The 24,272-nt window shown below is 47.2% G+C and overlaps 1 protein-coding gene across 5 annotated transcripts in view; it reads left to right on the forward strand.

Annotated features, from left to right (window-relative positions):
- Positions 1-271: 271 nt before the first annotated feature.
- The window catches only part of ADAR (adenosine deaminase RNA specific), a 28,781-nt gene continuing 4,780 nt past the window's right edge, over positions 272-24,272 (forward strand). Inside the window, exons 1-12 of one of the 5 annotated variants that reach the window (XM_061120702.1) lie at positions 273-459; positions 7,663-7,944; positions 8,032-9,095; positions 10,970-11,153; positions 11,657-11,805; positions 12,388-12,532; positions 12,659-12,849; positions 20,623-20,848; positions 21,107-21,278; positions 21,574-21,667; positions 22,271-22,393; positions 22,695-22,828. In XM_061120702.1, coding sequence (XP_060976685.1) covers positions 445-459; positions 7,663-7,944; positions 8,032-9,095; positions 10,970-11,153; positions 11,657-11,805; positions 12,388-12,532; positions 12,659-12,849; positions 20,623-20,848; positions 21,107-21,278; positions 21,574-21,667; positions 22,271-22,393; positions 22,695-22,828 — 2,779 coding nt within the window. In that variant the 5' untranslated portion in view covers positions 273-444. Of the gene's footprint in view, positions 460-7,662; positions 9,096-10,969; positions 11,154-11,656; positions 11,806-12,387; positions 12,533-12,658; positions 12,850-20,622; positions 20,849-21,106; positions 21,279-21,573; positions 21,668-22,270; positions 22,394-22,694; positions 22,829-24,272 lie in introns of all 5 variants that reach the window. The other 4 variants (XM_061120699.1, XM_061120700.1, XM_061120701.1 and 1 more) reach the window with 4 other exon arrangements.

Here is a 24,272-nt window from a genome sequence, read left to right on the forward strand (position 1 = left end):
TAGGCTTCGCAGGGCGGCTTTGTTCTCAGTTCGCTTTATCCCGTGTATTCCTGAGACAGCCATGAGGGATTGACGAGCTCAGTATTTTATAGCTGTTTTCCTAAAGAAAGCGTATCTCGCCCAGTTCTCACGCAAGGAAAGGATTAAACTTGTACTCGGAACGAAACCAGACTTTCTTGGGCTCCTTTGCACAAGCCCCGCCCCTCGGCCAAACTTTCCAAAGAGGGAGGTCCGTTTGAAGAAACGAAAGTGAAATTGAACCGGAGCCATTTCCCAGCCCAGCTCCCGGCTTGAAGCTCCCGGCTCCCTGCTCCCGGGGCTTGAGTCGACTCCAGAGGCGCCCCCTGCGTCTGGGAGGCCCGCGGCCTGCCCTGGGAAAGGTCCAGCTGCGGAGGGTCGCGCTGCTGGCTGCGGGCAGGCACCGGAACATGCCTGGGGCGCGCCATGGACCCAAGACAGGTAAGCCCCCGGGGTTAGGGCCCAGAGCCGGCCGCCCGCAACCTGCTGGCCTGGGCTCATCTTATCCTCCACCCCGCCCCATCCCCTCCCGCGCCCCACGTCGCTGTTTTCCTGCTTAACATATGCGTATTGTGTGAGAGAGTGTTGTTTTCTTGCCAAGCAAAATTGCTATTCCAGGAACTCAGAAATTTATGTCATGCTTATTAACTCTGTGTTGAGTAAGACGTGGAAGAGGATTTGTGAGGGAAATGCACCTCCTCCCCCAGAGGACCAAGGCCTGAGCCCAGGTCACGACAGCCCCCCTCTGCTTTTCTGCTAGGACCCCATGGCGGCTCAGTCCCGCCTTTCCCACCTCCCGCCCCCCGCCCCCCCCCCCGCCCCCCCGCGCCCCCACCTTGGACAGCCTGATTAACGTTGAGCATCTCCTCCTTAACTTGTAGGAAAAAGTTCATAGTGGCTTGATCCATTATCTCTAAAACCTGGAAAACCCTAGTGTCCTTCAACAGGTGATTAAACAAACTGGGGTACATCCATATAGTGGAAAACTGCTCAGCCACAAAGGGCAGGAAATACTGCTGTATGCAACAGCATGGACAAATCAGATTCGTGATGCTGAGCAAAAGAAGCTGGACTTAAAACACTGCATATGAGTCCATTTAGATGACATCCTGGAAGAAAAACCTACAGGGACAGAAGACAGATCAATTGTTCACAGGAGCTGTGTGTGGAGAAAGAAGCTGTTTACAAAGTGCATAAAAAACCTTTTTGGGAAAGGGAAATGTTCTGTATCTAGATCTCAGTGGTAGGTAGAGGGGTGTGTCTGCTTTGACTCTGTATGGTCAAAACTCAGAATTATACACCAAAAAGGGTACATTTTACTGTATATAAATATACCTTAATTTTAAATACGTGTAAAGTATATGTACATGTATGTGTGTGTGCATACATATATGTATACGTGTATGTATGTTTTTCCCTTCTTTAAAAGAATTAGGGACACTTGACTTGCGGGAAAAGCATTTTTTTTTGCATACCAATACATTACCCTGTGGAGCCCATGTGGTAAAGGTGGGGGCTTCTCTCTTAACCTTAAATATGTGAGAACAGGTTAAAGGGAGACTTCACAGGGCATAGTGACTTGTCACATAGTTTGTGTAGTGCATGGGCATGAGGTTGGGTGAGGGGGGTGTTAAAGGAGTTAAGAATGATCACCGTCAGGCTTGGTTTCCTCCTTTCTTCCTGCTCTCAGTCCCATTCTGTGACTCTCCACAGGGCTGTTCCCAAGTGATGGTTTGGCTTTTAGGAGATTTTAGGGGGTATAAAGGAAAAATTAATAATCTCCCTCTAATTTTTCTCTAAAATAACTGTTGTTAACAAATTTGTGTATCCCTTCCCTTGTCTCTTTTCTCTGTGTTCTTTCTATCGTGCATACACATTCATGGTTTTTATCCCTTTTGTTTATGAAAAAAGGGATTATAGCATACATATTTGTCTACAGCTTGCTTTCTTTGTTAATTTAACATTATATCATTCCTAAATAGCTGACACGTCTTTTAAAAAACTGTGAGTATGGTTCCATAGCCTGAATGTGTCATGATTTGTTCTACTCTTCTTTAAATAGACATTCAAATATTTTACAAGTTTTGGCCAAGAAGCAGCAGTTTAGATCTAGAAAGCATTGAGCTAGAAACTGACTTCAGCCACTTTGAAACGAAGTTCTTTGACCAAGGTCACTCAAAGAGCTAATCAGAAATCCCCTGAAGTCCCCATGATTGAGGCCTGTGAGCCGAGCGCTCACTGTGCTCACAAATACCTCGGCCCTGGAGAGGGAGGGGGCTTGTGTGCAGCAAGAGGAGCAAGAAAAGCAATGATGAGGTGAAGAGGTTGCATATCTAGCGATGGCTTGTTCATGCAGATGTTGGTTCAGGAGCAGCTTTGTGCCAGGTACTATAACTGAAGTGTATGTAGTCCTTGTCCCCCAGAGGCTTACTCTCAAGTTGACTGCAGCCTCCCCCACATATTACACGGAGACTATTGAGCGTAGAGACATTAGTATAAGTTCTAGGGCACCCAATATTATTAATCACCTTTGAGATACACTACAATCTGTATGTGACTGTATGTGCCATTAAGAAAATAATCAGTAGCCAAAAAAAAAATCAGTAGCTAAGATAAAAGGTAAAGTCCATGGTGTAAGAGGTGCGGGGTAGGAGGAGTTCAAGGAGAGGAAACCCTCACAGGCTGGGGTGTGCCGGAGTCAGAAGTCTCCTGGAGAAGGTGGCATCTAGAGAGATGTGTGGGGAAAGGACCCAAGTTGTAACAGGTGAAAGGAGGGGGAGAAGCAGGGATGTTGCACGGGCATGTAGAGAGAGAGGGGGGAAGATGAGAGGCACAGTGGCAGCCCATGTGAGAGATAGTGAGGGGCTAGAACTGGGAAAAGACACATAAGAGAAAAGATAGAGGTGGTAGACAAGATAGGACTTTGCAACTACCTGATGAGATGTGGGGGACAAGGGACTAAGGTAGGCAGGCAGCAGGGATGACTCAGGTTTCCAGCCTTAATACCTAAGAGGAGAGTGCTGCCATTAACAGTAAAAAGAGCAACAGGAGAAGGGGCTGGGAGAGGGGAAAGAATTAATTTGGTTGCGAATGTGTGTCATTTGAGGTAGTGGTCAAGAATCTAAGTGAACAAATCGTCTGAGCATTTGAAAATTCAAGTCTTAAGCTTCAGCACAGGTGGCAGCTGGAGATAACAGATTTGAACACTTTTTCTTAAAAGACCGGTTAAGGTTACGGGAGTGGGTGAAGTCAACCTGGGGAAGGAAGAAGAGAGTTGTAGACAAAAACTTGGGGACTGATTGTATCTAAGGGGTGAAAGAAAGGATAGGGACAGACAGAAGGAAAAAGAACGATGAGAGATCTTTGGTGCTGTGTCACCAAGCTGTGGGAGGATTTTTTAAAAAGAGAGCTCAATCCGCATTGAGTGGGTGTATATTTGTTGTACTGAACTGACCACCAAACAGCCCTGCAGACAAATTAAAGAGGAGTAGTTTATGTGGTCTTATTAGCATGAGGTCCATACCATTTCTGTCCTTTATCGAGCCCATCTTTGAATGAAATGTTCCCTTGGTATCTCTAATTTTCTTGAAGAGATCTCTCATCTTTCCCATTCTGTTGTTTTCCTCTATTTCTTTCCATTGATCGCTGAGGAAGGCTTTTTTATCTCTCCTTGCTATTCTTTGGAACTCTGCATTTATATGGGAATATCTTTCCTTTTCTCCTTTGCTTTTCCCTTCTCTTCTTTTCACAGCTATTTGTAAGGCCTCCTCAGACAGCCATTTTGCTTTTTTGCATTTCTTTTCCATGGGGATGGTCTTGATCCCTGTCTCCTGTACAATGTCACGAACGTCCATCCATAGTTCATCAGGCACTCTGTCTATCAAATCTAGTCCCCTAAATCTATTTCTCATTTCCACTGTATAATCATAAGGGATTTGATTTAGGTCATGCCTGAATGGTCTAGTAGTTTTCCCTACTTTCTTCAATTTAAGTCTGAATTTGGCAATAAGGAGTTCATGATCTGAGAGCCACAGGCAGCTCCCGGTCTTGTTTTTGCTAACTGTATAGAGCTTCTCCATCTATGGCTGCAAAGAATATTATCAGTCTGATTTCGGTGTTGACCATCTGGTGATGTCCATGTGTAGTCTTCTCTTATGGTGTTGGAAGAGGGTGTTTCCTATGACCATTGCGTTCTCTTGCAAAACTCTATTAGCCTTTGCCCTGCTGCATTCTGTGTTCCAAGGCCAAATTTGCCTGTTACTCCAGGTGTTTCCTGACTTCCTACTTCTGTATTCCAGTCCCCTATAGTGAAAAGGAGATCTCTCTTTTGGGTGTAAGTTCTAAAAGGTCTTGTAGGTCTTCATAGAACCATTCAACTTCAGCTTCTTCAGCATTACTGGTTGGGGCATAGGCTTGGATTACAGTGATACTGAATGGTTTGCCTTGGAAATGAACAGAGATCATTCTGTCATTTTTGGGATTGCATCCAAGTACCGCATTTCAGACTGTTTTGTTGACCATGATGGCTACTCCATTTCTTCTAAGGGATTCCTGCCCACAGTAGTAGGCAAATTTGGAAAACTCAGCAGTGGCCACAGGACTGGAAAAGGCCAGTTTTCATCCCAGTCCCAAAGAAAGGCAATGCCAAAGAATGCTCGGACTACCACACAATTGCACTCATCTCACACGCTGGTAAAGTAATGCTCAAAATTCTCCAAGTCAAGCTTCAGCAATACATGAACCATGAACTTCCAGATGTTCAAGCTGGTTTTAGAAAAGGCATAGGAACCAGAGATCAAATTGCCAACATCTACTACATCATCAAAAAAGCAAGAGAGTTCCAGAAAAACATCTATTTCTACTTTATTGACTTTGCCAAAACCTTTGACTGTGTGGATCACAATAAACTGTGGAAAATTCTTCAAGAGATGGGAATACCAGACCACCTGACCTGCCTCTTGAGAAACCTGTATGCAGGTCAGGAAGCAACAGTTAGAACTGGACATGGAACAACAGACTGGTTCCAAATAGGAAAAGGAGTTCGTCAAGGCTGTATATTGTCACCCTGCTTATTTAACTTATATGCAGAGTACATCATGAGAAACGCCAGGCTGGAAGAAGCACAAGCTGGAATCAAGTTTGCCGGGAGAAATATCAATAACCTCAGATATGCAGACGACACCACCCTTATGGCAGAAAGTGAAGAGGAACTAAAAAGCCTCTTGATGAAAGTGAAGGAGGAGAGTGAAAAAGTTGGCTTAAAGCTCAGCATTCAGAAAACTAAGATCATGGCATCTTGTCCCATCACTTCATGGGAAATAGATGGGGAAACAGTGGAAACAGTGTCAGACTTTATTTTTGGGGCTCCAGAATCATTGCAGATGGTGATTGCAGCCATGAAATTAAAAGACGCTTTCTCCTTGGAAGGAAAGTTATGACCAACCTGGATAGCATATTTAAAAGCAGAGACATTACTTGGCCAACAAATGTCCGTCTAGTCAAGGCTATGGTTTTTCCAGTGGTCATGTATGGATGTGAGAGTTGGATGGTGAAGAAAGCTGAGTGCCAAAGAATTGATGCTTTTGAACTGTGGTGTTGGAGAAGACTCTTGAGAGTCCCTTGGACTGCAAGAAGATCCAACCAGTCCATCCTGAAGGAGATCAGTCCTGGGTGTTCATTGGAAAGACTGATATTGAAGCTGAAACTCCAGTACTCTGGCCACCTGATGCGAAGAGCTGACTCATTGGAAAAGACCCTAATGCTGGATGGGATTGGGGGCAGGAGGAGAAGGGGATGACAGGGGATGAGATGGCTGGATGGCATCACCAACTCAATGGACATGGGTTTGGGTGGACTCCGGGAGTTGGTGATGGACAGGGAGGCCTGGTGTGCTTCGATTCATGGGGTCGCAAAGAGTCGGACACGACTGAGCGACTGAAGTGAACTGATTAGCATGAGGCAGTATCCTTCTCCAGCACCATTTGGAAGTTTTGGAACAGAAAAAGGGGAGAGCAGGCCTTGGGTGGAGAAGGGAACTGACCCTGAGATGCAGGCTGAAGGAGGAGGTGTTTGGCTGACCCGTAGCTACAGGGGGCAGGAGTGGACGTCACGTGAGCAGCAGGTCCCACAGGGGGAGGGAGTGGATGTTGTAGAAACACAGGGAAGTTGCCGTTGGAGAAGAGCAGGAGTCAGCAAACTGCAACCCACAGCCAGCTGCAGCCCTCCCCTGGTTTTATAGAGGAAGTGCTACAGATGACCGTCCTACCGGCCCTTTACAGAAAACGTTTGCTGACCCTGGAAAAGAGTTTCAGGGTTGGAGGTTCAGTGGTCAAGTAACAGTGAGATTGAATTAGGAGCTGGACATGCCACTTGTGTGGCTGAGAAGCGGAGGTGGCCGCCGCTGGAGAGGCGCTGGGGAGCTGTGCAGCCCGTGTACTGTGAGCATGACCAGTGAGAGCGCTGAGCTCCCCTCACCGCGCCGGGGGCAGGGTGGGGGAATAGAAAGCTGAAGTTACTGAAGATGGGATGCAGCTGCCTGCGGGTCCCTGTGGCCTTCCGGAAGATCAGACAAGGAGGATGTGAGCATGAGGAAACAGAACATTTCCTAGATGTGCAGCCTTGGGGACAGGCAGCAAGGTGTTTACTGACACCCCAGCCCTGGATCCCATAAGCCCCTCCGGTGAGTAGTCCTGGTCTGTGTGGGGACAGAGTCATAGTGCTCTCTGTTCTGGTAAACGAGTGGCATTCTGAGAGAAGATGGCGTAGCTGGTGGCCTACAGAACTGGCTTCTGAAGATGTGCCATGGAAGCAGCTATTGGGAAGTAGCTAAGGGGGTATGGAATAGACACCACCAGCCCCACACATCCAGGTGGGCCTAGTGGTTTGAGTAGAAGTGCCCAGTGTCCCTTCTGAGCCTGGGCACCATACTGAAGGGTGAGAACAGTGTACCTGTTTTCTAAGAAAACTGTCCAGTTCCCCTAAAATCAAATTCTGGTTCTCCCAGGATGGCAGTGCAATTAGACGATTCTGTGAGGTCCTGCCCCCTGTCCCCAGGTGAGGAGACTTCCTCTGCTACAGCCTTGGAGGATGGGGTTCCAGTTCACCCAGTCCACTTACTTGTTTCTTCATAGTCACCCAGATGATAGATTTCAGAGAAGGGGGCTGGGCAGTGGGCCATTTCATGGTCTCCTAACTCCCTTGTCACTTTTAGGTTATTCTGTGTGTGTTTGTTTCTAAAGTAAAACATTTATTTGTTTTCTGGATTGTAAAAGGATTTTTTTTTTTTTTTTTTTTTTTGGATGAGTGGAAACAAACATTCTCAACTCCCTAAACTCCTGAGGGGAAGACAGTGCGCTCGGTTGCTGGAGAGGCTGTGCTGAGGCATCAGCACCCCCACATGCTCCCGGGAGCTCTGTGCGTCCACTGTCTGCTCCTCCATCTCTTCCCTCTGTTGGGTCCACAGGTAGTACCTGTGAGTGGGCAGGCCACCCTAGCTGGCTCACAAGCCCACATCTCACTCGGCTTCTCAGCTTATTAAGAAACAGATACAGCACCCCCACCCCCACCCCACCCCACCCCCAGCAGGCAGAAGGGACAGACTCCCCGCCGCAGTCCTAATTCTCTCTCCATCTTCTCGTTCTGCAGGGGTATTCCCTCAACAGATACCAAGCCCGCCCAGCCCAGGGCCGTGAGCACAGCAGGCACAGGCACCAGCAGCCGGAGTGGGGACCTTTTCGTGACAGTTTCCAGCTCCAGCAAATAGAGTTTCTCAAGGGGCAGCTCCCAGAAGTGCCCCTATTTGGAAAGCAGCCACCGTCATTGCCACCGTTCCCCCTTGGACTCCGGCCGAGGTTTCCAGGACCACCTGCCAGAGGCAGGCCCTTCCAGATCCGAGGTGTCCCCAGGGGCGTGCCTCTCAGAAGTCAGGTACTCCCAAGACAGTTCCAGCATCCTTCCCCACGTGGCCACTTTCGGCCATGGAGAGGTGTTGATAGGCTCTCCTCACATTTCCAGGGACTGACCATCAGCCAGGATCAGGAACGAAGGACCCTAGAGCTCTTGGATGAGCTTGGGGACGGGAAGGCCACCACAGCGCGTGATCTGGCCCGGAAGCTGCAAGCCCCAAAGAAGGACATCAACCGAGTCCTGTACTCTCTGGCAGAGCAGGGTAAGCTGCACCAAGAGGCAGGATCTCCCCCTTTGTGGAGAGCCACAGTCCCGGGTCAGGCTCAGAACCAGCCCAGCCAAGTAACAAGAGCAGACAGTCCAACCCCAGGAGCTCCCAGCCCAGACTCCAGTGTGGAAGCCGAAGACCGAAGCTCCCCATTTGGCTTGGAAGAACCTCCTGAGCCTCCCGACATGGCTGAGATCAAGGAAAAGATCTGTGACTACCTGTTCAACGTGTCCAACTCCTCTGCCCTGAACTTGGCCAAGAACATCGGCTTCACTAAGGCCCGGGATGTGAATGCTGTGCTGATTGACCTGGAAAGGCAGGGGGATGTCTGCAGACAGGGCACCACCCCTCCCATATGGCATTTGACTGACAAGAAGCGAGAGAGGATACAGATCAAGAGAAACAAGGACAGTGTTCCCGAGGCCACTCAAGCTGCTGCTGTCCTGGAGACCAGGAAAACTGCAGAGGCCCCCACCTGCAACTTACCGGCCTCAGACGCCTCTGACAGCACGGCCACCCCAGCAAAGGTGGAAAATGGGCAGGAACCCACCGTCAAGTTAAAAATCAAGCAAGAGGCCACAGAAGAGCCAGTAAAACTGAAACCACCTGTTCATGACAACGGCCCCTCCAAAACAGGGTATGTTGACTTTGAAAACGGCCAGTGGGCCACAGATGACATCCCCGATGACTTGAATAGTATCCACGCCGCACCAGGTGAGTTCCGCGCCATCATGGAGATGCCCTCCTTCTACAGTCATGGCTTGCCACGGTGCTCGCCCTACAGGAAACTGACAGAGTGCCAGCTGAAGAATCCCATCAGCGGCCTGTTAGAGTATGCCCAGTTCGCCAGTCAGACCTGTGAGTTCAACATGATAGAGCAGAGCGGACCACCCCATGAGCCTCGGTAAGAGACCACCCAGGAATTGTGCCTCAGGCTGGGGTCAGGCGCTCTTGCTCCTGACACAGTCTCGGCCGACTCGTGAGCGGTGCCGGCTGATGGCCCCTGTCTTTTCCCTCTTCCTTTCTACCTGTGGGCTGCGTCATCCTTGTTTGGCCCTTCCTCTATCTCTTGAGCAGGGAGCATAGACCTCAGCGCAGCCAGAGTCTTGGCTGAGCAAGGGGGAGGTTGGCACTCTTGGCTAAAACGAAGCTTCTTTGGAGATGATTAGCTTCCATGCAGCAGTGCCATGCCTGCCTCCTAAGGCCAGAGGTAATGAAGGCTTGATGCCCCTCCCGCCCCCTTCTGTGTGCCATCCTCCTCCACCCCGGCCCCTCCCCCCCACCAGCTGAGCTCCCCATGGGAGAGGCACGAACATCTGGCTGCACACCAGAGTAAGGGTGGGTTGTGCTGCTAAGTAGCAGTGGGTTCAAACCACCCCACCCCTCCCGCCTCCCGCTCAGCTCCCGTAGGGAAGGGATGCACGTGTAGGGTGTGCACGGCTGCCTGCCTGTTGAAGGTGGTGGTTCTAATTTTACAAGCTGCCTCCGCACAGATGGGTGGGCTAGCACTTGCTGCTGCTTCTAAGCTGTGAAATCAGAAATTACCTCACTCAGACAGCTGGCCTGGCCCGGCACCGTAGGCGCTTCCAAACCAGCAGACAGATAGAGGAAGACAGGTGGGCCCAGGAGGAGCTGCTGCAGGGCCTAGCAGAGATCAAAGATCACTAAAGCCTAGTGGCAGCCCGCCACAACTAGAGAGCACGCCGGCAGAGAGCCCCGCTAACCTTTACGTTAGCTGTAGGCTGCTGTCTGATGAGAGTAATGATTCCCAGTGGCGACCCTGCCTCCTTATCTGACCGTCTTAATGGCACTGAGATGACATTGCAGGGGAGCTGTGAGGAAGAGAGGGTGCATCCAAAAGCTGGAAGGTCAGGACGGGTGTGCTTCTGTCTGGGGTGGAGGTAGGATGGCCATCCTTTCTTCTCCCTTCGTCCCTCTCCCGAGTTGGGGCACAGCAGTGGGTTTTGTGGTTAACCTTTCTTTGGACTCCAGCTGTAAGAAACATTGATGCCATGTTCAAATATTTCAGAAGACCCAGGAAATAAGAAATTTGACCTACTTTTCTAAATGAAATCCCAGATTGAGCAAAGAGCTGAACCAATTTGAAAGCTTGAACAAAAGCGGACTAAGCTAAGTCCAGGGGCCTAGAACAAATGCTTTTTGGTTCTCTGCATAACAAGGAGATATGCCTTTCATCTCAGGCGGCAGACAAATAGAGCCGTAGGATGACTCAAAAGAAACCATGAGAGCGGTGTATCTCTGAGGGTAGGCTGGGGACGAAAACAGGTCCCCCAGAGTGGCAGGCATCTGATCCCCATAGGTGTCTGGAGAGTGTGAGACTGCGCTGGGAGAAGCCTTGGCTTTCTTTAGGAACTGCCCTTGAGGTGGCTGAGTCTACCGCCATTGCTTTAGGGTAAAGGCTCTTTGGTTGCTAACAAGACTATAATGGTGACTTTAGCTCATCACTTTTTGTACAGATTTGATCTTAATTCATTGCTAAAGGATAGTGGGTTTCCCTTGAGCTAATTTCTTATCACCTGTGACTATGTTTGCTCTAATGAGCTTGGAGAGAGAGAGTCACTGGCTGCTTTGTTTCCAAAAAAGTAGGAGCGGGCTGTGCTTGCCGAGGGACGGGAGTCCCTTGGGCTGCCATCCGTCTCCTTCACAAGTCAGCAGGCCCCTTAGCGTAGCAGGACATTCCAGGGTGAAGATCTCTTTGGAGAGGGCAGAAGGGATGGCCTAGACTCGTGTTCACACATCTAATCACTTTCCATCAAGATTTAAATTCCAAGTTGTCATCAGTGGCCGAGAGTTTCCCCCAGCTGAAGCTGGCAGCAAGAAAGTGGCCAAGCAGGATGCAGCCATGAAAGCCATGACAATTCTGCTTGAGGAAGCTAAAGCCAAGGACAGTGGAAGATCAGAAGACTCATACCACTACTCCTCAGAGAAAGAATCAGAGAAGGTAGGTGTTCTGTCCTCTGGGAGGACATCCATTCACTGTCCACATCTGTGAAGTACTAGACCATCATCTGACCCTCTTGAAACAACCTCGGCCTGCCCAACCCATTCTCTGTCTCAGAGTCAGCTTCCCGCTGTCCCCTCTCCCCTGCCTCACCAACCCACCTTTCCTCTTTTCATATTCAGCTCTCCTTCTGGTGCCCCTCCCAACCTAACTGGAATTGCAGAATTTCAGAGTTGAAAGAGGCGTTAAAATTTATTGAATCCAATCTCTTTTCTTGGCGGATACAAAATGAAACCAAGAACATTTAAGTAACTGATCTGCAAGGCCTAGAAAATCCCCACAACCCTCTTCCTTTAGAAAGCCAGCCCCAAACATGCAGTTGACCAAAAGACGTTCTCCCATCCCCATTCCCTCTGCTGTGACAGAACAACCAATGTTTTCTCAGTCTGTTTTTGTTCTTGTTTTGTTTTTGTTTTGTTTTTTTTGTCTCATTTTCTCCACAGACTGCAGAGTCCCAGACTACCACCGCTTCAGCAACATCCTTCCTTTCTGGGAAGAACCCCGTCACTACATTGCTTGAGTGTGTGCACAAGTTGGGGAGCTCCTGTGAATTCCGTCTCCTATCCAGAGAAGGCCCTGCCCATGACCCCAAGTACATCTCTTGTATCATGTATCTCTGCTGAGGTTTTCTCAAAAAAGAGAGAGATACATTTTCTTCCTTGCCTCCTCGAGGTGGCAGATTATTTCCCTGAGCAGTCACTCCTGTTTTCAGTATGGAAAATGGGGGGCCTTGAGAGCATGGTTGCTGCTTGTGGAGCAGAGAATCTGGGATTAGGAGTTCACAGGGCAAACCAGGGGCCGAGCACGAGGGAGATACATGGCTTGAAGGTTACTGGTGGTGGGACTAAGAGGTGCAAGACCCAGGTCTCCCTGAGAAGCTCTCTGCTCTGAGGCTCTGCAGACTTACATGTTCAAGAGAAGGGTTCCTGGAGGAGATGAAATTAGGTTGATGCTTTAAAATGTTGAATTAGGGGTCAGTTGGGCTGCGAGAGACTGGGGGCAGTAGGAGGGTGAAAGGCACCGGCTCTTCAAGGCAGAAGTGACTGCGTGAGCCAAGGCACAGAGGCGGTGTGTGCAAGGAGATGACAAGTCGTAAAGGGCGACAACCTGACAAAGGCTAGGTACAGCTCTTCTATCAAAACCAGTTTAATCCTCTCCTTTCGTCTCCTGTCAGGTTCCAATACTGTGTTGCAATGGGAACCCATACCTTCCCCACTGCCAGCGCCCCAAGCAAGAAGGCAGCGAAGCACATGGCTGCAGAGGAGGCCATGAAGGCCCTGCAAGGGGAGGCGACCAGCTCGGCGTCTTCTGACGACCAGGTGGGGCCATTTTCTACTCACAAGATGCAGGCTGTTTTTAGCAACTGAGTGGGGTAGGATGGCCCATAGGCCCCTCAGAGTTGCCATGAAGTGTTTACAGTTCCTCTTTGGCTGATTCTCCTTCAGCCCGGAAGTACGAACACGGAGTCATTTGATACCTTGGAATCAGTGATGCCCAACAAGGTCAGGAGGATCAGTGAGCTCGTCAGATACCTGAACACCAACCCGGTGGGAGGCCTATTGGAGTACGCCCGCTCCCACGGCTTTGCTGCTGAGTTCAAGTTGGTTGACCAGTCCGGACCTCCTCACGAGCCCAAGTGAGTGTTCCAGTCCTGGCTACAGCCTTGTGTCACAGGGTGAGACAGCCTATAATCCAGGAAAAGGAAGGATGTGTATTAGCTGTGAATGACAGGAGGGGCATGTTGAGAGAGCCCTGTCCCCAGGGCCTCTGAGAAGACACTAGATTAGCCATCTTGAGAAGATACCTACTCTTCCAGTGAGTGTGAGCCTTTTAAATTTTTTTAAACAAGTCTTAATTTTTAAAGGAATATATACACCCTTAGAAAATCATTCAGTCTGATTGAAAAGATGTGCAGTGAAAAGGTCTCATTTCCGTTTTAGACTTCTAGTTTCCTTCCCTAGACTCATATACTATTACCAGTTTCTTGAGTCGATGCACATATTAGCCTGTTTTTCTTTCTCTGTTTTTTAGAGTAAGTATATATCATCTTCTGTTCTACTTAACCGTGTGCCTCAGAGGTCATTACAAATAAGTGTGTATAGACCTACCACATAAATGCTCCATTGAATAGATATTTACAGTTTTTAAATTGCTTTACTAAATAAGAGATACAAAAGGTCATCTTAAAACAGACACTCAACTACCTACCTCATAGTTTAAGAAGGAGAATGTTATTACTGTTTGAAGCCCCACCTTGCATAATTTATCTAACCAACTTCCCATGATACTCAGGTTGGTTTTGGTCTCACTCTTAAAAGCACTCTTGCAGTGAACATCCTGCTCTGCATGTCTTTGTCTGCATGTACAAACTTGTCTCTGTTATAAATGTTCAGGAGTGGAAGTTCTGAGCCATGAGTCTTATACATTGTTTTTTAAGTTTTTTAAATAGGTAACAGATTATGCAAAATAAAAAAATATTATTCAAAAATAAAAATATAAAAAGCTCATTCTCACTTTCACCCAGCTCTTACCTACATACATACACACACATACACACCCCAACGTGTAATAACTTTGCACTATTATATATCCTTCCAGAGTGTCCATATAAATGCAAGCAGCTATATTCCCTTTCATTACACAGAAATACATATATGCATTAATTTCTAGCTTGCTTTTTACACATAAAATTATTATCTTAGAAAATTTTTCATATTACTTTGTGTTCTTTGTATATAGCTGCAAAGTATAGTGTTTCAGTGTACGGATTTATCATGATTTATTTAACCAGCCCCAGTTAATGAATACTTGGATTGTTTCCAAACTTGGTTTTATAACAAGGCTACAATGACTAACATATGTGCATTTAAAGTTTTGGTAAATTTTGCCAAATTTTCCTCCAGTGAAATTATACCAGGCTATGCTTCCACCAACAACATATAAAGAATGTCTCTTCCTCTACCTCATAAGCATTCTAAAAGGCGAAAAATTGTATCTCCGTGCAGTGCAAAGCCTAGTCCACACCAGGATATTTATTATTACTATTTACTACATTAATAGGTCAAAGGAGAAACACCACATTGTCATCTCCTGAGGTTCCAAAGAGACATATAGTAAAATTCAGCATCCACTCAGATTAAGAAAGCAAGTTGTTAAGAAAGCAGAAATTATTGAATACCTCCTTTGCATGGTAAAAAACATGTCTGAAGTCAAAAACCAGCAGCTTAATGTTAAACCCAGAACTGTTCCCATTAAAGTCAGGAAGAAGGTGTGGCTGCCAGTGTCATCACTATTTAATATCATTCCGGAATTCCTAGCTAATGCAGGCAGTTTAGAAAAAGAAGCAAGTGTAAAGAGAGGAAAGGGGAGGTAAAGTTACCACTATCTGTAGATGATTTGATAGTATGTCTGGAATATTCGTGAGAAAACTGAAGAAATACAGAGATGAAGCAGAATTTAGGAGAGCAGGGGACTATAAAATGATGTGTAAGAGTCAAGAACTTTTCTTGTATTTAGTAATAAGCAGTTAGAAAATGTAGTAGAAAATATCCTATTTGCAACTTTAGCTAAAAAGATAAGTGACTCAGGTACATTCCTAATAGGGAATATGTGAGTTCCACATTAGATAAAATGCCAAAAACCTGGGGACCATCTCCCCTATCCAGTTCACCTCCTTCACCTTGAAGAAAAGAAAAAAGGAGGTGTTAGTCGCTCAGTTGTGTCTGACTCTTTGCAGCCCCATGGACCGTAGCCTGCCATGCTCCTCTGTCCATAGAATTCTCCAGGCAAGAACCCTGGAGTGGGTAGCCATTCCCTTCTCCAGGGGATTTTCCCAACCCAGTGATCGAACCCAGGTCTCCCACATTGCAGGCAGATTCTTTCATTTCTGAGCCACCAGGGAAGCTCTGTTTATTGTACCTACAATTTCTACCTCAAATCCCTTCCTCCTCTTTCTGCCTCCAGTGTCAACACTCTCTCAGCTAAGCCATTGTCTTTTCTCACCTAAACCACGAAACAGTCTCCTGGTCTCTCTGCGTTTATTTATTCATTCAACAGATATCTATACAGGACATTGTTACTTGTTAGAACGGGAGTCAGATAAAGATAAAGATAAATAATCATATAAAGAAATGTAAGATCTTGTATTTGATAGATTATGAAGAGCTCACATTGCATGATGTGATGAGAATCTACGTGGCGTGGCTTGACTCTACAGGGAGAGGCTTCCCTGAGAAGTGACGCATGAGCGGAGACCTTAGTGCCCCCAGGTCTGCAGAGCTAGTACAGGGCTGCAGGAAGGCCAGTGTGAGTGGAGCAGACAGCACAGGGGGGGCCTGCAGCCAGATGAGACTGAAGGGGCAGCCTTGTGAGCCGTGTCATCCTGCTGCCTCAAAGCAGTAGGGAGCCAGGGAAGGGTTTTAAGTAAGGGGGATTCACTTGCTGCCCCCCACCCTGACTTTTGCCCTCTCCATGGCATTTTTCCTACTATATTTTTATACTGCCTTTTCTTTCCTACTCCAAGAAAACCAGTTCAAGCCTTTGTCTTCAGATTTCCAACAAAACCCCTTTCTCTCTCTAAACTGATGATCTTACTTAATTGAGAAATTGTTGTTGTTGTTCAGTCGTTCAGTCTTGTTTGACTCTTTGCGAGCCCGTGGACTGCAGCACACAAGGCTTCCCTGTCCTTGACCATCTCCAGAGCTTGCTTAAGCTCATGTCCATTGAGTTGGTGATGCCATTCAAGCATCTCATCCTCTGTTGTCCCCTTCTCCTCCTGCCTTCAGTCTTTCCCAGCATCAGGGTCTTTCCCAATGAGTCAGGTCTTTGCATCAGGTGGCCAAAGTATTTTAGCTTCAGCTTCAGCATCAGTCCTTCCAGTGAATATTCAGGATTAATTTCCTTTAGGGTTGACTGGTTTGATCTCCTTACCGTCCAAGGGACTCTCAAGAGTCTTCTCCAACACCATAGTTTGAAAGCATCAATTATTTGGCAGTCAGCCTTGTTTATGATCCAGCTGTCACATCCATATATGACTACTGAAAAAACCACAGCTTTGACTAGATGGACCTTTGTCGGCAAAGTAGTGTCTCTGCTTTTTAATATGCTGTCTTCCAGGGAGACATAGCTTTTCTTCCAAGGAGCAAGTGTCTTTTAATTTTATGGCTGCAGTCATTGTCTGCAGTGATTTTAGAGCCCAAGAATATAAAGTCTGTCACTGTTTCCCCATATGTTTGCCATGAAGTGATGGGACTGGATGCCATGATCTTAGTTTTTTGAATGTTATGTTTTAAGCCAGATTTTTCACTCTTCCTCTTTCACCTTCATCAAGAAGCTCTTTAGTTCCTCTTCTCTTTCTGCCATAACAGTGCTGTAATCTGCATATCTGAGGTTGTTGATATATCTCCCAGCAATCTTGATTCAAGCTTGTGTTTCATCCAGCCCGGAATTTTGCATGATATACTCTGCATATAAGTTAAAGCAGAGTGACAGTATACAGCCTTGACATACTAACTCCTATCACAGTTTTGAACCAGTCCATTGTTCCATGTCTGGGTCTAATCGTTGTTTTTGGAATTTCTTGCTTTTTCTATGATCCAGCGGATGTTGGCAATTTGATCTCTGGTTCTTCTGCCTTTTCTAAATCCAGCTTGAACATCTGCAGTTTCTCAGTTCACATACTGTTGAAGCCTAGCTTGGAGGATTTTGTGCATTACTTTGCTAACATGTGAAATGAGTGCAATTATGCGGTAGTTTGAACATTCTTTGGGATTGGAATGAAAACTGACCTTTTCCAGTCCTGTGGCCACTGCTAAGTTTGCTGGCTTATTGAGTACAGCACTTTAACAGCATCGTCTTTTAGGATTTGAAATAGCTCAGCTGAAATTCCATCACCTCCACTAGCTTTGTTTGTAGTGATGCTTCCTAAGGCCCACTTGACTTCGCACTCCAAGAATGGCTGGCTCTAGGTGAGCGATCATACCATTGTGGTTATCTGGGTCATTAAGATCTTTTTTGTATAGTTCTTCTGTGTATTCTTGCCACCTCTTCTTAATATCTTCTGCTTCTGTTAGGTCCATACCATTTCTATCCTTTACTGTGCCCATCTTTGCATGAAATGTTCCCTTGGTATCTCTAATTTTCTTGAAGAGATCTCCAGTCTTTCCCATTCTATTGTTTTCCTCTATTTCTTTGCATTGTTCACTTGGGAAGGCTTTCTTATTCTGCTTGCTATTCTTTGGAACTCTGCATTCAAATGGGTATATCTTTCCTTTCCTCATTTGCCTTTTGTTTCTCTTCTTTCTTCAGCTCTTTGTAAGGCCTCCTCAGACAACCATTTTGCCTTTTTGCATTCCTTCTTACTTGGGGGTGGTTTTGATCCCTGTCTCCTGTACATTGCTACAAAGCTCTATCCATGGTTCTTCAGGCTCTCTATCAGATCTAATCCCTTAAATCTATCTGTCACTCCCATTGTGTAATTGTAAGGGATTTGATTTAGATCATACTTGAATGGCCTAGTGGTTTTCCCTACTTTTTCAATTTAAGTCTGAATTTGGCAATAAGGAGTTCATGCTGTGAGCCACAGTCAGCTCCTGGTCTTGTTTTTGCTGGCTATATAGAGCTTCTCCATCTTCAGCTGCAAAGATTATAATCAAGATGATTTCAGTATTGACCATCTGGTGATGTCCATGTGTAGAGTCATCTCTTGTGTTGTTGGAAGAGAGCGTTTGCTGTGACTGGTGGATTCTCTTGGCAAAACTCTGTTAGCCTTTGCCCTGCTTCATTTTGTACTCCAGGGCCAAACTTGCCTGTTATTCCAGGTATCTCTTGACTTCCTACTTCTGCATTCCAGTCCCCTATGATGAAAGGAACATCTTATTTTGGTGTTAGTTCTAGAAGATCTTGTAGGTCTTCATAGACTGTTCAACTTCAGCTTCTTTGGCATTAGTGTTGGGGCATAGACTTGGATTACTGTGATATGGTTTGCCTTGGAAACGAATAGAGATCATTCTGTTGTTTTTGAGATTGCACCCAAGTAGTGCATTTTGGACTCTCTTGTTGACTATGAGGGCTACTCCATTTCTTCTAAGTGATTCTTGCCCACAGTAGTAGATATTAGCAGTAACAATCCTTACTTTCCCATCGCCAAATCCACCTTCCTCCGTGCATCTGCACATGACATCTGTACCGGTGTGCAGGAAGCATCCTCCTTCCATCCCGTGCCCTGGATCCCCTCCATCTCGTCCTGTCCTTCCATTCTCTGATGCTCTTATTATCAATTGCTCCAGAGCTCTGTTGGATCATTCCCAGTAGCCTGCACACATGCCTGTGCCCATCTGCTAAAACCCTCCCCTTGACCCCACATCTCCCTCCAGATACCACCTCATCTCTCTGCTCCCCCCACAGCCAGACCTCTAAGTATAATTGTTTATGCTCGGTGTCTTCATTGGTTGCACGTCCTTTACTCATTCCAGTTAGGCTTTTGTCCCCAGCATCCCACTGAAAGGCTGACCACTAGCCATATGTGGTCACTGAGCACTTGAAATGTGGCTGTGTGACTGAGGAACTGAATTATCAGTTGTATTGAATTTTAATTAAAGTTAGCAGCCTCATGTGGCCAGTGGCTATCATATTGGACAGTGAAGCTCTAGTGGATCCTAATTGCACAACTAAGAAACTTTGTTCTATATATTGTTGTTGTTCAGTCACTAAGTCGCATCTGACTCTGCAACCCCATGGACTGCAGCCTGCCAGGCTTCTCTGTCCTCCACTATCTCCCAGAGTTTGCTCACTTTCATGTCCATTGAATCGATGATGCTATCTAACCATCTCATCTTCTGCCTCCCCCTTCTCCTTTTGCCTTCAATCTTGTTTTTTGTGTACATATATAGGTATGTGTATATGTTTGTATGGCTATCTCTTTGTGCCTAAGAGTTCATATTCTTTTCAAATACACAGAACACTTATGAAATTCTCCTGGATCCCTCAGGTCAAGATTCTACACAGTTTGGTCCCATTCCCTCTCTTCAACATCTCTTCATGCCTCTGTGCTTTTCCTTCATAAACTTTAGCCCACTGGCTTGCACAGTCGGCATCATCAAAGAAAGGAGCAAAGGCATTCAGATGCTTATGACAAGCAAGGAATAGTGAGACACTCAGTGTGGTTGACCAGAAAGATGGATTCCTTTCACTGCCTTGATCTGACTGATAAATCCTGATATTGAAACTTTTGATCTATGCAGTTAGATTATCAAAAAAACTGGGTTTCTCTAAAGCAGGTTAGGATCTGGTTAAAAGCTGGGATTCTTGAAACCTTGTCTGGTAGCTACCCAAACTGTTTGGCTCCATCACTTCCTTCCCTCTGTGTTTGTGGAGATGCCTAGCCAGGAAGCAAGGGGAACCACAGGCCACTCCCCTCCCTCCCTAGCGGCACCACCTGCCTCCCTGCTGTGTCTCTGCCCAAGGTACACTCCCCTCCCCCTTAGTTGTCGCAAGGCCTCCAGGAATCTAAAGTGAAAGTGTAGTCGCTCAGTTGTGTCCGACTCTGTGATCCCATGGACTGTAGCCCACCAGGTTCCTCTGTCCATGGGATTCTCCAGGCAAGAATACTGGAATGGATTGCCATTTCCTTCTCCAGGGGATCTTCCAGACCCAAGGATCGAACTCGGATCTCCCGCATTGTGGGCAGACTGTCTACCGTCTGAGCCACCAGGGAATCCCCTAGAAATCTAAAAGTAACTCCTAATAAAGGTGTGGTTCCCTGATCTAAGGCCAACCTTGCTCTCAGATCTCTCCAGGTTAAGTCCTCTTGAGCTAATCAGGAAATGAATGAGGAAATGGAATTAGGTACTTAAAAAATCAGAGCATTAGAAACAGTGATCCAAGCAGGAAGAAAGTTATTCCTGTCTCATTTTTGCTTAAGTTAAAAAGGAAGTCCACATGTGGTGTTAGTATTTCTTTAAAGCCTCTCTAATACTTACTAAATTTCCTTTATGATAAAGACAGGCTTAGAGCCTTTACAATCCATAGTGTCTCGTCAGAATTTAATAACTTGATTTTATCCTGTTCAGTTTATTTATAGCCACCTTCCATGTATGGCAAGTGATCCTGATTTTTCATTTACAGTAGTGATACAAAGTGTCCTTTTAAAATGTCTTTACATTTAAAAAGAGTCAATTTAGAGAAAAATATTAAGTAAGTAATACTCAGGTGATACCTGGATATAGCGGAAACCACACTATGATTCAGGAATATTCGAAGTCTAGGAAGTGGTGCCTTAGGAACAGAGCTGTTGGGAGTGATGAGGCCACATGTCGGCCAGCCTGGCCTCCCCCTGAGCAAAACCAGCCCTTTTCTGCGGCAGCTGTCGGGGCCAGGTACATGTCTTTATTCCCTGCTTCTCATCCCCAAGGTTCGTTTACCAAGCGAAAGTTGGGGGTCGCTGGTTCCCAGCCGTCTGCGCGCACAGCAAGAAGCAAGGCAAGCAGGAAGCTGCAGATGCGGCCCTCCGCGTTTTGATTGGGGAGGACGAGAAGGCAGAGCGCATGGGTTTCACAGAGGTAACCCCAGTGACAGGGGCCAGTCTCAGAAGAACTATGCTCCTCCTCTCAAGGTCCCCAGAAGCAAAGCGAAAGACAGTTAAGCCGTCTACTTTTGGTGCTCTCTTTTTTTTGGGGGTCCTGCTAACTCCTGTCTGGGTGGAGTCAGCTCTTAAGTTGCTGTCTTGTGGACTGTCCCTCAGCTTTAATATTAGCCTCCATAGCGCTGGGATGCTAGTGCCAGAGGGGGAAAAGATGACCCGCGAGTCGAGTGGTACTCGACCTCCCCGCCCAGCCTGAAGCATGGTGGACGCAGGCGAGGCTCTGTGGCCCTGACACGGCCTCCTGTCCCCACAGCTTCCTCTCACGGGCAGCACCTTCCACGACCAGATAGCCATGCTGAGCCACCGGTGCTTCAATGCCCTCACCAACAGTTTCCAGCCCTCCTTACTCGGCCGCAAGATCCTGGCTGCCATCATCATGAAGAAAGACTCTGACGACCTAGGTGTTGTGGTCAGCCTGGGGACAGGTGAGTGGGCTCTGAAGTGTGTCCCCCAGTTCTCCATGCCCTCTGGTGACTGCACGCACCTCCTTATTCTCCTCTGTGGGTGAACTTAAGGCACAAAGAAGACTCTTGTTATATTTTAGCTACAGTTTATTCGGAGCAAGGAATGAATTCTCATATCCTAGGAAAAAGAATACAGGAGTCAGGATTGATAAATTGAGGCTATTTGTACCTTTGGGCTTTAAGAACCAACAGCCTGTATCCTATTCATCATTGTTTACCTTTGGAAATTTCACATTTGCTTTAAATGCCTTTCCAGGGAATCGCTGTGTGAAAGGAGATTCTCTGAGCCTGAAGGGGGAAACTGTCAATGACTGTCATGCAGAGATCATCTCCCGGAGAGGCTTCATCAGGTGAGCAAGATCGCAGGGTGTCGGGGCTCAGACACCACCTCATAGGCAGGTCCTCAGGCCTGCAGTGTCAGCCTTTGAACTTCTTACTGAATCAGTCCCTCTGTGACATGGCTACATCCCTCTCCTCGGCCTGCTGTTGAAGAGTGCTGTCTTTTCCCGCTAACTCCACTTCAAGCCCCTTTTAAAAAACACATGATGACCTCTTGATCTTCAGTGCTATGGGGATGAGGAGGCCTTCCGTCTCCATTTGAGGACCTACAGACAAACCCACTGTCCTGCCAGCTTTCCTCTCCCGTTCATCTTTAATTTGTGAAGGGAAAGAAGCCACAGCCTCTTGTAGTTCCTGAATCAATTTGTTCTGCCCTAAAATTGCTGTCGCTGCCTGAGCCAGAAGCTCTTGGCAGAATTGTAACTGACCTGAAAGGTTAACTTAACTGTAAGAAATGCTGAGGTCTCCCATGGAGAGTTTCCACCACCTCTTTCAACCTGAGAAACAGTGAAAGGTCTGCACCGTTAAGGCTTTTCTTTACTTGGGATCACATTATAGAAGCAACCACTTCTCAGAATCAAAGCAGTCTTCTTAACCAGACTTTCTTCTTATAGGTTTCTCTACAGCGAGTTAATGAAATACAACCCCCAGACGGCGAAGGATAGTATATTTGAACCTGCTAAAGGAGGAGAAAAGCTTCAAATAAAAAAGAGCGTGTCGTTCCATCTCTATATCAGGTCTGTACAATCTCTGTTGTCACCGGAGCCGGCCCGCCGGCTTTCCAGGACTGGGTGTCTGAATGGTCTCCTCGTCCATAATTCAGAGCTTGCCCGGTGGGCCATGCTCAACTCTTGTTTGAGGTCCACACCCCAGTGTGGAATGACTCACACTTCTACCCACTCCAGTAGCCCGTGATAGGCTTCAGAAAAAAAAAAAAAAAAACCCTTGTTTCTGCCACATGGAGCTGTTCTTGAGCCCCAGGCAACTGAAGAGATCCACGCACACAGGTGGGTGTTGACAGACGCCCCTGTCTTGCAGCACGGCCCCGTGTGGGGATGGGGCCCTCTTTGACAAGTCCTGCAGCGACCGAGCTATGGAGAGCACAGACTCCCGCCACTACCCTGTCTTCGAGAATCCCAAACAAGGCAAGCTCCGCACCAAGGTAGAGAACGGTGAGTAACACGTCCTCCATCTCCCACAGAAAGGCTCTGCAAAGCCCCAGGCCCATCACAGGGCCAGGGCACAGCTGCAGGGTTTCTGCCATCAGTGGGTGGGATACCAGGGTCTTGTCTCCAGGGAGAGGGAAGATGTAGGTCGGGGAAGGTCTATGGGAAGATCGGGATTCCATTTTGAATTAGTCTGCTGGGGGGATCTCCCGTCAAATAGGAGGCAGAGGTACCCATCTAGAGCTCAGAGGAGAGAAGTGGCTGTAAATAAAAGTTTGGGAGTTATCCTCCTACGGTTGATCTTTACGGCCATGGAAATGGATGGGATCACCTCAGGGAAGGTTGGAGAAAACGATGCAGAACAAGCCTGAGGCGTTAACAGGAGGACTCTGCGCGCCCGCTTCCCCTCCTGCCTAGTTGGCTGCTGATTCTGCCCCTTGTCTGCCAGCTCCTCCTCCTCTACTGTCCTCCCATGTCTCCTCACCGTCCCCTCACGTCCACTCCATTCCCTTCAGGCCATCCTTCTGCAGTCATCAGAGTGACCCTCAAACAGAGGTCATGTCGCTTCCCTGCTAAAAACCCTGAAGTCTAAACACAGAGCTCCTATATGACCCAGCAGTTCACTCCTAGAAACATCCCAAGAGAAATGAAAATAAACCCACACAAAAACTAACACAGACCAGCTGCCCCTTCTGTCGGCGTTGCCACTCGGGGCTGAGGAGGCTCCCGGCTGCCGCATCATCACCGCATTTGCTGCGCTGGCCCTGCGCTTTACAGCCCCGCAGAGTCTCCTTTTTTTCCTCTCATTTTTCCCCCGCAGTCTCCCGTTATGGAGACCCAGGGAGAAAAAATGAATACAGAATGTTTATAGCAGCAATGTTCATAGTAGCCCAAAAGTAGAGACATCCCCAGTGTCCATCAACTGATGAATGGATAAACAAAATGAAGTATATCCATAAAATGGGATATCATTTGATACATGCCACAACACGAAGGAACCTAGGAAACAGTGTTAAGAAGGGAAGGAAGCCAGTCACAAAAAAGATTTTGTGTTACGTGACTCCCACGTTTTCGTTTACTTGAAACATCTAGAATAGGAAAATCCATAAAGAAGGAAAGTAAATTAGGGGCCGGCTGGGCCAGCAGTGGAAGGGGCTGGAGGGAAATGGGGCATGACAGCTAATGGACAGGAGGCTTCCTTGGAGGGTGATGAAATGTTCTCACATTGATTGTGGTGATAGCTGCACAAGTCTGTGAATACACTAAAAATTTTTATGTACTCTAAACGGGCGATTGTATCTCATTAGAGTTCACTGGAAACGAAAAGCCCGCCACCCTGCTGTGGTTTCCCACCACACGAAAGCAAACTCCGCCGCTGCAGCCATGCTGGTTCTTCGTCAGGTCCCTCAACAGCTAAACCCTCTGCTGCCCCAGGGCCTTTGCTTTAGCT

Source organism: Dama dama, chromosome 20 (assembly GCF_033118175.1).
Source record: "Dama dama isolate Ldn47 chromosome 20, ASM3311817v1, whole genome shotgun sequence".
NCBI classification, from domain to species: Eukaryota; Metazoa; Chordata; class Mammalia; order Artiodactyla; family Cervidae; genus Dama; species Dama dama.